This window comes from Monodelphis domestica, chromosome 4, assembly GCF_027887165.1.
Source record: "Monodelphis domestica isolate mMonDom1 chromosome 4, mMonDom1.pri, whole genome shotgun sequence".
In the NCBI taxonomy this organism is placed as follows: domain Eukaryota; kingdom Metazoa; phylum Chordata; class Mammalia; order Didelphimorphia; family Didelphidae; genus Monodelphis; species Monodelphis domestica.
Window position 1 is genome coordinate 338,875,271 of NC_077230.1, and position 16,812 is coordinate 338,892,082.

Sequence of the window (16,812 nt, forward strand, 5' to 3'; positions counted from 1 at the left end):
CACCAGACAGAGATAAGAAAAGCTAATCCTCCACATTCAGAGATGACAAACTCCACAGAAGCACAGAAGCCCCAAAATACCAAGAAAAATAAGAAGAAAGGGGCGACTTTGGACACATTCTATGGAGCCAAAATAGAAAATACAGAGCAGATAGAAGAAGATATACAAGAAAATGCTCCAAAATCTTCCAAAGGAAATGGAAACTCTCCACAAACCCATGAAGAATTTGAATCAGAAATGACCAAAAAGATGGAAGCCTTCTGGGAGGAAAAGTGGGAAATAATGCAAAAGAAATTCACGCATCTACAAAACCAGTTTGACCAAACTGTATAAGAAAACCAGGCTTTAAAGCAAGAACTAATAAAGCAAAGCCAAAACACCAAGAAATTAGAAGAGAACATAAAATATCTCACCGACAAGGTGATAGATCTGGAAAATAGAGGGAGAAGAGATAATTTAAGAATAATTGGACTCCCAGAAAAGCCAGAAATAAACACCAAACTGGACATGGTGATACAAGATATAATCAAAGAAAATTGCCCAGAGATTCTAGAACAAGGGGGCAATACAGCCACTGACAGAGCTCACAGAACACCTTCTACACTAAACCCCCAAAAGACAACTCCCAGGAATGTAATTGCCAAATTCCAAAGCTATCAAACAAAAGAAAAAATCCTACAAGAAGCCAGAAAAAGACAATTTAGATATAAAGGAATGCCAATCAGGGTCACACAAGACCTTGCAAGTTCTACTCTGAATGATCGTAAGGCATGGAACATGATCTTCAAAAAGGCAAGAGAGCTGGGTCTCCAACCAAGAATCAGCTTCCCAGCAAAACTGACTATATACTTCCAAGGGAAAGTATGGGCATTCAACAAAATAGAAGACTTCCAACTTTTTGCAAAGAAAAGACCAGAGCTCTGTGGAAAGTTTGATACCGAAAATCAAAGAGCAAGGAATACCTGAAAAGGTAAATATTAAGGAAAGGGGAAAAATGTTATCTTCTTCTTTTACTCAAACTCTCTTCTATAAGGACTACATTTATATCAATCTATGTATACTAATATGTGGGGAAAATGTAATGTATAAATAGGGGGTAAAGAAAGACCAAATAGAATAATGGTTCTCACACAAAGATTCACATGGGAAGGGGAGGGGAAGAAAACTCCTATAAGAAGGAGAGGAAGGGGGGGGGGGTGTTACTTAAACCTCAATCTCAGGGAAATCAACTCTGAGAGGGAAAAACATCCAGATCCATTGGGATCTTGAATTCCATCTTACCCAACAAGGGTAAGGAGAAGGGAAAACCAAGGGGGGGAGGGGGGGGAGGGAGAACAAAAAGGGAGGGAGGGGGGAGGGAGAACAAAAAGGGAGGGAAAGAGAGGGGGGAGGGGGAGGGAAGAAAAAGGGAGGGACTAAAAAGGGAAACATCAAGGGAGGGGACAAGGGGGACTGATTCAAAGTAAATCACTGGACTAAAAAGTAGAGCCGAAGAAGAAAAGGTTAGAATTAGGGAAGGCAATCAAAATGCCAGGGAGTCCACAAATGACAATCATAACTTTGAACGTGAATGGGATGAACTCACCCATAAAACGTAGACGAATAGCAGAATGGATTAGAATCCAAAACCCTACCATATGTTGTCTTCAAGAAACACACATGAGGCGGGTTGACACCCACAAGGTCAGAATTAAAGGATGGAGTAAGACCTTCTGGGCCTCAACTGATAGAAAGAAGGCAGGAGTGGTAATCATGATATCTGATAAAGCCAATGCAAAAATAGACCTGATCAAAAGGGAAGGTAATTATATTTTGTTAAAAGGGACTCTAGACAATGAGGAAATATCATTAATCAACATGTATGCACCAAATAATATAGCACCCAAATTTCTAATGGAGAAACTAGGCGAATTGAAGGAAGAAATAGACAATAAAACCATACTAGTGGGAGACTTAAACCAACCATTATCAAATTTAGATAAATCAAATCAAAAAATAAATAAGAAAGAGGTAAAAGAAGTGAATGAAATCTTAGAAAAATTAGAATTAATAGACATATGGAGAAAAATAAATAGGGATAAAAAGGAATACACCTTCTTCTCAGCACCACATGGCACATTCACAAAAATTGACCATACATTAGGTCACAGAAACATAGCACACAAATGCAAAAAAGCAGAAATAATGAATGCAGCCTTCTCAGATCACAAGGCAATAAAAATAATGATTAGTAATGGTACATGGAAAACCAAATCTAAAACCAATTGGAAATTAAACAATATGATACTCCAAAACCGTTTAGTTAAAGAAGAAATCATAGAAACAATTAATAATTTCATCGAGGAAAATGACAATGGCGAAACATCCTTTCAAACCTTTTGGGATGCAGCCAAAGCAGTAATCAGAGGTAAATTCATATCCCTGAATGCTTATATTAACAAACAAGGGAGAGCAGAGATCAATCAATTGGAAATGCAAATGAAAAATCTCGAAAGTGATCAAATTAAAACCCCCCAGCAGAAAACCAAATTAGAAATCCTAAAAATTAAGGGAGAAATTAATAAAATCGAAAGTGATAGAACTATTGATTTAATAAATAAGACAAGAAGCTGGTACTTTGAAAAAACAAACAAAATAGACAAAGTACTGGTCAATCTAATTAAAAAAAAGAAGGAAGAAAAGCAAATTCACAGCATTAAAGATGAAAAGGGGGACAGCACCTCCGATGAAGATGAAATTAAGGCAATCATTAGAAATTACTTTGCCCAATTATATGGCAATAAATACACCAATTTAGGAGAAATGTATGAATATATACAAAAATACAAACTGCCTAGACTAACAGAAGAGGAAATAGAATTCTTAAATAAGCCCATATCAGAAATTGAAATCCAACAAGCCATCAAAGAACTCCTAAGAAAAAATCTCCAGGGCCTGATGGATTCACCTGTGAATTCTATCAAACATTCAGAGAACAGTTAATCCCAATACTATACAAACTATTTGACATAATAAGCAAAGAGGGGATTCTACCAAACTCCTTTTACGACACAAACATGGTACTGATTCCAAAACCAGGCAGGTCAAAAACAGAGAAAGAAAACTATAGGCCAATCTCCCTAAAGAATATAAATGCAAAAATCTTAAATAGGATACTAGCAAAAAGACTCCAGCAAGTGATCAGAAGGATCATTCACCATGATCAAGTAGGATTCATACCAGGGGATGCAGGGTTGGTTCAACATTAGGAAAACCATCCACATAATTGACCACATAAACAAGCAAACTAGCAAGAACCACATGATTATCTCAATAGATGCAGAAAAAGCCTTTGATAAAATACAACACCCATTCCTATTAAAAACACTAGAAAGCATAGGAATAGAAGGGTCATTCCTAAAAATAATAAACAGTATATATCTAAAACCAACAGCTAATATCATCTGCAATGGGGATAAACTAGATGCATTCCCAATAAGATCAGGAGTGAAACAAGGATGCCCATTATCACCTCTACTATTTGACATTGTACTAGAAACACTAGCAGTAGCAATTAGAGAAGATAAAGGAATTGAAGGCATCAAAATAGGCAAGGAGGAGACCAAGTTATCACTTTTTGCGGATGACATGATGGTCTACTTAAAGAATCCTAGGGATTCAACCAAAAAGCTAATTGAAATAATCAACAACTTTAGCAAAGTTGCAGGATACAAAATAAACCCACATAAATCATCAACTTTTCTATATATCTCCAACACAGCTCAGCAGCAAGAACTAGAAAGAGAAATCCCATTCAAAATCACCTTAGACAAAATAAAATACCTAGGAATCTACCTCCCAAGACAAACACAGGAACTATATGAACACAACTACAAAACACTTGCCACACAACTAAAACTAGACTTGAACAAATGGAAAAACATTAACTGCTCATGGATAGGACGAGCCAATATAATAAAAATGACCATCCTACCCAAACTTATTTATCTATTTAGTGCCATACCCATTGAACTACCAAAATACTTCTTCACTGATTTAGAAAAAACCATAACAAAGTTCATTTGGAAGAACAAAAGATCAAGGATATCCAGGGAAATAATGAAAAAAAAAACACATATGATGGGGGCCTTGCAGTCCCTGACCTAAAACTATATTACAAAGCAGCAGTCATCAAAACAATTTGGTACTGGCTAAGAAACAGAAAGGAAGATCAGTGGAATAGACTGGGGGAAAGCGACCTCAGCAAGACAGTATACGATAAACCCAAGGATCCCAGCTTTTGGGACAAAAATCCACTATTCGATAAAAACTGTTGGGAAAATTGGAAGACAGTGTGGGAGAGACTAGGAATAGATCAACACCTCACACCCTACACCAAGATAAATTCAAAATGGGTGAGTGACTTAAACATAAAGAAGGAAACCATAAGTAAATTGGGTAAACACAGAATAGTATACATGTCAGACCTTTGGGAGGGGAAAGGCTTTAAAACCAAGCAAGACATAGAAAGAATCACAAAATGTAAAATAAATAATTTTGACTACATCAAACTAAAAAGCTTTTGTACAAACAAAACCAATATAACTAAAATCAGAAGGGAAACAACAAATTGGGAAAAAATCTTCATAGAAACCTCTGACAAAGGTTTAATTACTCATATTTATAATGAGCTAAATCAATTGTACAAAAAATCAAGCCATTCTCCAATTGATAAATGGGCAAGGGACATGGATAGGCAGTTCTCAGATAAAGAAATCAAAACTATTAACAAGCACATGAAGAAGTGCTCTACATCTCTTATAATCAGAGAGATGCAAATCAAAACAACTCTGAGGTATCACCTCACACCTAGCAGATTGGCTAACATGACAGCAAAGGAAAGTAATGAATGCTGGAGGGGATGTGGCAAAGTAGGGACATTAATTCATTGCTGGTGGAGCTGTGAACTGATCCAACCATTCTGGAGGGCAATTTGGAACTATGTCCAAAGGGCGACAAAAGAATACCCTTTGACCCAGCCATAGCACTGCTGGGTCTGTACCCCAGAGATAATGGACACAAAGACTTGTACAAAAATATTCATAGCTGCGCTCTTTGTGGTGGCCCAAAACTGGAAAACGAGGGGATGCCCTTCAATTGGGGAATGGCTGAACAAATTGTGGTATATGTTGGTGATGGAATACTATTGTGCTAAAAGGAATAATAAAGTGGAGGAGTTCCATGGAGACTGGAACAACCTCCAGGAAGTGATGCAGAGCGAGAGGAGCAGAACCAGGAGAACATTGTACACAGAGACTGATACACTGTGGTATAATCGAACGTAATGGACTTCTCCATTAGTGGCGGTGTAATGTCCCTGAACAACTTGCAGGGATCCAGGAGAAAAAAACACCATTCATAAGCAAAGGATAAACTATGGGAGTGGAAACACCGAGGAAAAGCAACTGCCTGAATACAGAGGTTGAGGGGACATGACAGAGGATAGACTCTAAATGAACACTCTAATGCAAATACTATCAACAAAGCAATGGGTTCAAATCAAGAAAACATCTAATGCCCAGTGGACTTATGCGTCGGCTATGGGGGGTGGGGGGGAGGAAAAGAAAATGATCTATGTCTTTAACGAATAATGCTTGGAAATGATCAAATAAAATATATTAAAAAAAAATTATAAATAGTAGTTACCTAAAAGCATTATCTATAATGGGTGCAAACTAAACAACTTACCAGTAAGATCAGGAAGGAAGCTAGTATATACATTAATACCACTATTTTCAGCATTGTGCTGGAAATGCCAATTATAACAATAAAACAAGAAAATGAAATATAAGGAAGCAATACTGTCAGTCCTTGCAGATGATATGATGCTATAACAGAAAACCTGAGAGAATCAACTAAAAAGTTGTGTAAACAATTAACAACTTTAACAGAGTTATAGGATATACAACAATTCATCAGCATTTCTAAATATTACAAGTAAAATCCACCAGAGAGAGAAATGACTGCAGACAATATAAAATACTTGGACTTCTACCTGACAAGTCACACATAGAAATTATATAAACAGAATTACAAAAAACTCCATGTAAATTAATAGAGCCAAGCAGATAGAAAAATATTAATTGTTCGTGACAAGGCCAAGACAATACAGTAAAAATGACAATAAAACTTAATTTACTTCAGTGCAATACAAATCAAATTACCAAAGAAATGTTTTGCAGAGCTAGCAAAAGAATGAAAAGAGTTCATCAAAAAAAAAAAAACACAACAAATCAGAAGTATCAATGGGATCTTTTTTTTTTTTTTAAGTAAAGGAAGGCATTATGGGAAGATGGCAGAGTAGAGTGTGAAGCTTCCATTCCTTCCTTATTACTTTCCACAAACAGCCAAAAATAACTCCACAGAATCAATACTAAAAGTCCCCAAAACAAACAGGAGTCAGAAGTGAAGCTGAATAGCCAAGGACTGCTACTATGGAAGAGTTCTGACTTAACTGGCCTCAGACCCACCTCTGTCCCTGGGGGCAGGAATTGAGCAAATAGCATGAATCAACAAGACAACCCCTGAGGGCAAAATCCACAACCTCACTTAGTTTGTGGGAGCCTAGGAGTTTACATCCAGGAGGATACCTCTGGAATTGTAAGATAGAGAACCCTGGCAGAAGCTGTAGGAAACCTGGACTGACCTGTAGCTGGGGATTATGGATACCAGAGTCCACCAGTAACCAAGTCTAAGAGACTTTGGAGACCAAAGGAACTTAGACTGAACCTGTTCTATCTCAGACTTGGGCAACAGAAAAGGAGTAGTGAAGTAGGAGCACACAGCAAGAGAGTGGGATCCCTGGTTGTTGTGACCAGGGGATGTGGCCTCATCTGTTTCCAGTTGCTTTAGCAGAACTGCAGGCCAGTTCTGGTTGGAGCAACTGAGACCAGTCACAGACCAGGACCTGAATGGGGGACCAAGGTTTACATCAGACCCTGAGGAACTATGAAAACTAGAGTGATTAAATAGGGCCCAGGAAAAAGCAAACAAAAAAACCTTGAAACCTGAGGTAACTACTCTGGTACCATAGGAACCCCCAGGGACCAGCAAAAAGCCAATAATTAAGACTATTGGCCTAGCCATTAATATTTGAAGATTTTTTTAAAAAGAGAAACCAAAGGAGAAAGAACTATTGATACCACAGCTATTGATACCACTATAGAAACAGAGAATACCTCAGTTCAAACTCAGAGGACAATGAAGTAAAAATAACTACTTCAAAAACAGCAAATACAATAAAGGGCCACATGCTCAAAAAGAGCTTTTGGAAGAACTTAAATGAAACCTTAAAAAAAAAAATGAGAGGTTGAAGAAAAACTAGGGAAAAAATAAGAATAGGGCAAGAAAATTATAAAAGAAATCACCCAACTGGAAAAAAGAGCTTTTCATGTGTTGAAAAATTAACTGGTCTGTTTTCTTTGCATGCTTCCCCCCCTTCAAGAGACCTTTCTTAATGACATGATGAAGGAAAACAAATTTTTACCTACCATCTGATAATATATCCCATTTTACCTTTCATAATGAGATTGGATTTTTATATTTCTCCCGGTCAGTGTCCTAAATTGAATAGGTGTCATTTGTTAAATTGTAAAAAAGTCTCAAGTTCTTTGTATCTGTCCTCTCCTAAGATTATGATTGTTTTATTTTCCATTATTGTATCTGCTTTAGTAAAGTATTGGCTACTATTTGTTTATGTCATGATGACATAAACATAATGGGCATATATCATTCTAACATTTATTAATAATATTTTAAAACCTCAATTTTATGCTTTTATATAGTGCTGTTATTATAACATTTAAAATTTTAGATTCGTATAATTGTTCCTATAAGAATTATTTGCTTCCAACCTATGACTGCAACAATAGATTCCAAAGGATTTTTTATCTAAATTTGATATTTTGAACAGTAAAAATAACTTCCTTTATAGAAATTCTCCCACACATGCACTAAACCTTTTGTCTGTAGCTTAATAATTTATTTATTTAGCATTTATATATAGGTTTTTAAAGCTTGCATTATGTTTTACATGTTATTCATGTAGGGTAGATTCTATTATCATCTCCATTTTATAAATGAGAAATCTATGAATAGTTAAATAACTTGTCCAAGGTTACACAGCTTGGGAGTAACTTAAGCAGAATTTGAATTCAAGTCTTCCTGTTTCTAGCCAAAAATCTTTAGAGAATTATCTAAGAAGACCAGCCTATCCTTCATCCACTGTGCCTTATCCCTTCTATGTCAGTTATAACATTGGTCTCATGTATTCATGAAGCATGCATGCATCCCAGAAAATTATGCTGTGAAATGGAAGTGATCCACATTCAAAGAATCACATGTTATGTGCGCATAAGGACAGCAGTCATTCCCAGCAGAATGCAAGGTAACATTGGATCATAACTAGAATTGAACTTGGAAGCCATCTTTTACCAGACCATGTTGCTGAGCAAGATGACCTTCTCACTGGTGTGTAGTGGAATCTCTCCATCAAGAAAAGGGGATTTTGATCTTTTGGAGAAAACCAACTTCCTTTACATGACTCTCTTCCTTCTGCCTGAGACTTTATTTTCCAATCTATCGACATACATAAATAAATGACTTCTGTCCCTGAATAATTCAGATACACAGAGTTTATGCACATTTGAACAAAGTATTTCCTTCACTTCCCTGCATATTTCAGACCATTAAATCTGACCAGACATTTTTCAGATCAAGAAAGTTAAGACTTCATTACAGGGGCAGTTAGGTAACTCAGTGGATTGAGAGCCAGGCCTGGAGTCGGGAGGTCCTGGGTTCAAATATGACCTCAGACACTTCCTCACTGTGTGACCCTGGGCAAGTCACTTAACCCCCATTGCCTAGCCCTTACTGCTCCTTTGCCTTGGAACCAATACACAGTATTAACTGTATAACAGAAGGTAAGAGTTGGGGGGGAGGGGAGGGTAAGGGACTGTGTTTGTTGAGTTGTTTTTTTTTTAAGACTCAATTGCATGTTTCAAAGGTAGCAGCAAAGATTAGTGATTATTGTTGCTAATGGGGTGTGACCACGAAAATATGGGTTCAAGACTATGAATTGCCAAAACTATAAAGATAATTTTTAGTGTCTTGATTTTATATCAAAAATAAGTGGTCGCCATGGGAAAATTCCCAAATATGAAATACCCAAGTCAGCTGGGTTTTATGGAGATTTTAATTAATACAAATGAAGGAATTAAGGGAAAGGAGAGAGAGAGGCAGTGAAAATAGTAGGAAAGGGCTAGGGCCTAGGCCATCTCTTTAAGAGAGAAACTAAGTCAGTCTTTAATCACTCACCACAAGATCTTTCCAAACAAAACTCTAGTGTTCAGAGACCCAGCAGCCTCCTCTGACTCCTGTCCTCCAATTTAGCTACCAAAGCTGAACTAAATCGAACTCCCTTGAACTGGTTCAGACAGCTCCTTTTAAAGAGAAATTTCTCTTGTGTCACCTCCCCTAAATTTTCACATCTACCAATCACAGTAGACGCTTTTCCTAGGACAGCCCATTCTTAGTTTTTAGTTCTCACCTTCTCTGGGTAGATTATATCTTCTGAGTACTTCACACCTCTTTGTTAAGCTTGCCCCTTGCAAGTTGCCTGACCCGTTTAGTGATTAATTTGACCTTCATAGGTACTTAGCACCCTTTTGTATTAGATCTAAAAATAGATCTAGCTTAAGGTTTTGGCCTCACTATAAGTATAAGTTAAGTACCTTCATTGTTCACTAAGGAGTTTTACAACTTTATCTTCCCCTAAAGTATGCCTAAGTATGGGTGGAGTAATTTTAAAGTTCCCAATACATTCCTGACCAAGTACCTCCATTGTTTAAAATGGGGAATAGCCTTAACCAAATGTTCCAAGGTAGAGTCTGAGAAAATTTTAAGATTCACAGGGGTCCTAGTACTCCAGAAGGAAAGTCAAGTGTCCTATACTCGTCTTTTTTATCTATTCTTTTTTTTCCCCTGACCCTGCCTGTTCACCCAGCAATTGCAATACCTTTTTTCATTTGTTTCCTAGATAAGTGCTCAACATCCTTTGGGAGATGTTACCATGTTTCCTGATCTATAATAAGTACCTGGCACCCTTGGCACATTAGTTAAAATTTCAAATAGCTGTGTTTTTTCCCCACACCTAAACTGTAAGCCCTTTGAGGATTTATGGTATTTAATAATAATAATAACTCGCTTTAAGGTCTACAGAGCACTTTTTGTACATTTTCGCCTTTGATCTCCATGCTGACCCAGAGAAGTTATGTGTACCAGATGTCATCCTTATTCTACAAAGGAGGAAAACTCTTGAGAGATAACCTGTTCACATGCCCATTTCCTTGAGGAATGGGGCAATTTCTGGAGCTTGGCCTCCTGTGATGCCAAGTCCAGCACTTGTCCACTACAGTCCTCTGCCAGGGCTAGCATTTCATTGTACAATCTCCATTGGATCTCATCGGAGCCCAAGAGAACTCTTGATGAATAGTTATTGATTAATTAATTGATCATCTTTTCCTGAAACTATTTTATTTCTTTTCTTTTACAGACTAGGACTGATGGATACCTACCAATGGTAAGAATGTGGCTGCTAATTGTTACAAAACTTTTAGTGGTACCCTATTACCTGCTTGGCATACAAGCCCTCTGTAATAAACCACCCTGTCTTGCCAGCTTTACTTCATATTACTCCCTTCCCACCCACTCTCAGCTTCAGCCAGTTGAACTACTTTTTGTCTTTTAAACCATACATAGTATTTTCCAACCTTCTTACATTTGTCCAAAATATTCACTTTGCTTAGAACATCTTCCTCCCTTTCTTGACTTTTTTCATTCTTGTCTAACTAAACAATAGACCAATATCTCTCAAGTGTTCTTATGTAATATTCATTATAATTACCTACATTGATGTCTTATTCCCCTGTTGGATTGGAAGCTACATGAAGTGAGAGACTGTCTAATATAAGCTTTCTATGCTGTCTCCAACCCCAGCACCTCAGAGAAAATGTTTAATATGTTTTTTGAATGAATGCTTTGGAAGTTATTTCTCACTTGAGTATAGATCAGAATTTAATTTTTCCATGTTTGGTTTAAAGTAATTAACTATATAGCAGGAACATGTTCTCTATACTCAGTTTTTTATCTAGAGCACTCAAGTACTTCAGAGAAAAATATTTCCTTCTCCCTAGTTCAGACTTTGGTATCACTGTTCATTCCTTCACCTAATGTCAATAAATGTAAAATGTTCCTTGTAAATTTACATAATGTAATTCTTTTAGGCTTTGGTGTATTCCATCAACAATATCTCGAATCCTCCAGATGTCCCTTTGCACAAAAGGGCAGGAAGAAATGATGTTGCTACCCTTCATCAGGGGAAGAACAGGGTTCTAGGGACAGGCATAAACTAGGGTTGGAGTGGGATTCTGAATCCCAACTGTGTACTGTAACCCATTCTACCCTGTATTCTTGAGATTATAGTACAATTGTCATTAGAGATCATCTGAATTATCACCCTTAACATCATTTTACAAATTAGGAAAATGAGGCTGAGAAAGTTGTGTCTTGCCCAAGGTCTCACAGGTCATCAGTAGCATACCCCAGTGTATAAGTTTCCTGACTTCAATTACAGCATGATTTCCAGCCTACCACTCTACCCCTATCTTGCAATAATAGTCACTGTTAATTGTCTTCAGCCATTCTTGTTGTTTCCCTTTAAGCAAAGTAGTTTCCTTCATCTCAGTTTCCTTCTGTGTTATGATATTTGTTATTTTTAAAGACTTAACTATCCATAGATAAAGTTAGGTGTAAAGATAATTTGCACTCTTGGTCAAGTAAATTTAATATTTTCCTAATCTATTTTGATTATTTAGATGATTTTCCATTCTTAACTGAAGTTACAAACCATGAATACTTTCAAATATTAACATTTATTATTTGGCCATAAATTTCTTCTGACAAGATTTTAGTTTAGCTGTTGCTCCACTAAAGCAGGAATAGCCAGTCCAAGTGTCTAAGAATTCACTCACTTCCTCATTCTTGAGCCTGCCATATGCAAATGAAATTTGTGACTAGTTCCACAAATTTCATACCATCCCTTCTGTAGTCTGGCTACCCTGGAAAAGAGCATGACAACTGATAATCAGGTATAAATTCATAAAGAAGCTTTTTGTTTTGTCTCAGAAATGTATTTTCCATTGGTCATAGGCAAACAAAGCCAAAATCTCCTGCATCATTCTTCTGAATCAGGATTCCAAAAAATCGACATTTGTATAGAACAATTGGCATGTTTCAGTGAGCTGGGAAGGTGACAGTTTGAGTCATGTAAATCCGTGGCTGTGTGGAAGCAGTAGACCATGGTTACTGCTTCTGCATTCCACCAAGCCCAGATTTTAGATGGCCACCTCACATCTTCTAGCCAGCAATTTGTGGGTGGATGCTTATGTATTCTCTCTGCAATTCATCTCATTTTCTTCACTAAGCCAAAATATGTCCTGTCATCCTGGCTTATTGAACTTGAGGTCAATTCAATCACCACATAGCTCATTGCCCTTGGGCTCAACATGAGGAAAGAATTCTTAAATGAACAAATTAGGCCACACAGGAGAGGTAGCTGAACTATTTAAATCTTTCCTTAGTAAATGGGTATCCAACTTCCAAAGATGTTACCTAGACCAGCTTCTCATTTCAGTTGCGATTCATTGTTAGTATTTCAAAAGTTATATTCTTCTTACCTGAAAAACTTCTTACTAGTTATTTATAAACACATAAAATTTTAGCATTAAGAGACACCTCAGAGGCTTATACTTGGCCAAGAATCCTTTCTATGTCCTTCCCAACAAATGCTCATATGTGTTCATCTGTTTAAAGAACTCCATACTGCACAAAATAGCCCATTCCACTGTGGTACAACTCTGACTGTGAGGAAGTTTGTGCTAATAATCAGCCAAAATTAAGCTTTTAAAAATTGATACCTATCCTAGGTTCAAATCTGGCCTCAGCCACTTCCTAGCTGTGTGACCCTGGGCAAGTCACTTGACCCCCATTGCCTAGCCCTTACCACTCTTCTGCCTTGGAGCCAATACACAGTATTGACTCCAAGACGGAAGGTAAGGGTTTTAAACAAAAAAAAAAATTGATACCTAGTATCAAATCTAAGACAGAAAAGCAGGGCAAAGGCTGTACAGTAGGGATTAAGTGACTTGCCCAGGGTCACACAGTTAAGAAGTGTCTGAGATCACATTTGAACCGAGGTCCTCCTGACTCCAGGCCTAGTAATCTATCCACTGAGCCACCTAACTGCTCCTTTTAATGTTTTTTTTTTTAATCAATTACTCTAATGGTTTGTTTTGGGTTCAATACAGCAAATACTTCACAATGAAACATGTTCCTCCAAGACAATTAAGCAAAACCACCTAATAGCATCATTTGAACTACTAGTATGGCACTCTCCAATCTTGTAGTTTACCATTTGTTTGCAGAAAAGTAGAAGGTATGGTTTAATTGAAATCATTTTTAACCAGTCATTTTCATTTTTATTAATCACTTCTGTGAGAGTTGCCAAAAAGAAATAAGAATGAGATCCAGTCCCCACCTTTAAGGATCTAATGACCGTCAACTATAGGGACTAAATGAGCTACAGTAACTGGTTTTGCCCATTGGTGCCAAGTGTTCCATTACTCAGTATTTTAATCTTTGGTTTATGTTAAAATTTCCTCTATATTGTGTACATTCTCTTCTAGCCCCACCATATTACAGGGCTTCAGAGATCTTTAGTTTGGATTCTCCCTTCACAGATGCAAACTGCAGCCCCTTTAGACTTTAGTAGATCATCTTGACTAGTTGTGACCAAAAAAGATATTCACTTGGTGGCCACCTTTCTGGTGATGGACTTTGGAAAGATGATCAATCAGTTCATCACCAGGTCTTTCAAGCTTGATCAGAACTGGCAAAGCTTGCCACTGCCCTTGCCTAGCCTTTCAAAAGCCCAAGATTACCTCTACTTCATGATGCATCAAATTAGGATTTTAGAGGAATGTTCTCCTTAACAAAATCATATTAATTAATCCTCCCCTGTGACTTGTGTACAGGAGAGTAAGCTATCTGGTAAGGATCTCTGTTCTTAGGTTTATGCATAGGAAAATAACATCTTCCTATTGCACTTTTGCCATTACCCCATTCATATATTCAGTGAACCCCATAGAGCAGCTGGGAGCAGACCCCAGGACAAAACCAGAGCTGCATTTTATACTTGGCATACATTTCCTGTGGAGAAGCATTTTCTGGTTTCAGAGACAGCCGCTTCATAGACTGTAAGTTTCCAAGTGACTACTTAGATTATGCTTTTGAACACAGAATTGAAACATGGTACTGAGAGGGGTGATTTCTCCTCTCCACAGCCCTTCAGGATTCATCGTGTTTTTAAAAAATATAATACTTATGCAGTATATTTGCTAGACCCTTTTGTGCTCATTTTAGCACTGAACTATGTGGCCCTGGGCATAAAAAGAATATTATTACTAGTATTCCCAAGTCTAACAAGAGTATTAAATTTTTTAAAAAAGTAATTTGAAAAGCTTTGTATCTTCTGCCACAAAATTCTGGTGTGTAAATAGCTTAGAAGGAAACAGGGTGTTGAAATGGCCAGAGGAAAAGCCTGGATGGTGGGCAGAAAGATCTTCTTGTGTTTGTCTGGGCAACCTCTGTTTCCTCCATCTGTCTATTTGGGGGTAGAAAAAAATTCATCTACTACAATACTATGAAGAATAACAGATGATTGCAAAAAATGTTCAAAACATGAAGTGCTAAATCATAATAGCTGATGTCATGAAGCATTTATAGATTATAATTCTCTGTTATTTCAAAAACAGGTATTTGGATCTTCGTCAGTTTGGTTCTGTGCCACATGGAGGCTTTGGGATGGGATTTGAACGGTATCTACAATGCATCTTGGGAGTTGACAATATCAAAGATGTTATTCCTTTTCCAAGGTTTCCTCATTCATGTCTTTTATAAGCAAATTTTTAAAGTAGAAATATTGTATATAAAACTCATGCATGCAAGAACATGCCAATTTGAATCTTCAAAATACTGATAAAAATTCTTACCATAAAATTTGATGTGTGCAGAAAAGAGTCTTTATACATTTTACATACACAAAACCTACAATATCTTCCTGGACAAGGACACAAAACAAGATTTTGTCTTAAAGGAAAGAATAAACAGACAGAAAAAATATATATACTTTCTTAGGTGTGAAAGATGGGATGAGAGAATAGGATTTTTCTTAATCATCAGACGACTACTCAAAGATGACTGGTATGTAAGAAAGACCAGATTGTTTTGTTTTGTTTTGTTTACCATTTAATCCCTGAGAGATGCCTACCATTTCTAAGTGCCATATCAAACATCCCATCCCTATACTAGACCTTGTGTAAACTAGGATTGAATTTGTTCTTGTGAAATTGTAATTATAATTAAAATCACCTTTCCACTAAGCAAAAAATGAAGTTAAATAATTTATTCAATAATTCTTTCTTTTTTATCATAAAAAACAGAATATTGTAGCTTGGATGTGTTCTGGCAACAGTGTATTTCAGAGTGTATGATAGACTTTTTCTATCCTTAATTTAATGGTTAAAGAATTGTTCATACAATCCATAAAATAGATTTTTCATAAATATTCTGGGGGAGGGAGGAAATGCAAAAAAATTTGTGTGTCTGACTTTCTTCAGCTCTCCCCAGATTCCCATTACACCTACATTTGGAAGGAGGACTCTTCTGAGGTAGTAGAGCACTGTCCCCATGGAGATGGAGCTAAACCTAGACATTGGCAAGAGTCACAAAACAAACTGCTTTTATAGGCTTTCTACCAGTACTCACTAATTCAGTTCAACAGAGATTTGTTAAGATTAGATAAGCTAGAGCTCAAAGCCCAGTAAAGGAATATGACACATATGCCAACATGTGTCATATATATGTCAACATAACTGTCATGCAAAATAATGAGAGATATAGAGTGCTAGGAAAGGAATGGGTTCTCAAAAGTGGAGCTAAAACTACTTAGTCTCTACTGGGATTTTCTTGAGAGCTGTTTCCAAGGGTATGATATAGTCAAACTGATTGATCAAGGAACCTCTTTCCTTCCCTTCCCTTCTAAATTTAAAAGAATCATTTGGTCAGTGCCTCTCTTACCTCTGTTTGTTCACCTTTGTGACCTGAAACAAGGCTCTTCACCTCTTTGGACCAGTTTGTTGTTAAGGAGTTTCAGTCGTGTCTCTTTGTGACTCCATTTGAGATTTTCTTGGCAAAGATACTAAAGTGGTTTACCATGTCTTTCTCCAGCTCATTTTGCAGGTCAGGAACTCAGGCAAACATTGTTAAGTGACTTCCCCAGGGTCACATAGCAAGTAGGTGTCTGAAGCTAGATTTGAACTCAAGAAGATGAGTCTTCCTGACTCCACACCTGGCACTCTATCCACTATACCACCTAGCCAGTTGCCCTTTGGACCAGTTTATTCATTTGTAAAATGAGGGAGCTTGGGATTGGGTGATTTCTGTGTTCCCTTCCATCTCTAAATCTTTTGTTTCTTTCCTATCCATTTCTCTCACCCTAATTTGTGTCTGGCGAAATAGTTCTGCACACTTTGAAAATTATAGTAGTGTCCCACATCCAGTCTATCTCCTTTCTAGTCCATCCTACACACACACTATTCCATGAATCTTCTGAAAGAAAAGCTAGTCATCTCACTTTTGCTCAAGTTTTTTTCCCAT

At 37.1% G+C, this 16,812-nt stretch overlaps 1 protein-coding gene across 1 annotated transcript in view; it reads left to right on the plus strand.

The window, feature by feature from the left end:
* The window catches only part of NARS2 (asparaginyl-tRNA synthetase 2, mitochondrial), a 175,825-nt gene extending 160,281 nt beyond the window's left edge, over positions 1 to 15,544 (plus strand). Inside the window, exons 13-14 of the mRNA XM_001377502.3 lie at positions 10,592 to 10,618; positions 14,910 to 15,544. Coding sequence (XP_001377539.1) covers positions 10,592 to 10,618; positions 14,910 to 15,054 — 172 coding nt within the window. The 3' untranslated portion in view covers positions 15,055 to 15,544. The remainder of the gene's footprint in view (positions 1 to 10,591; positions 10,619 to 14,909) is intronic.
* The last annotated feature ends 1,268 nt before the right edge of the window (positions 15,545 to 16,812 follow it).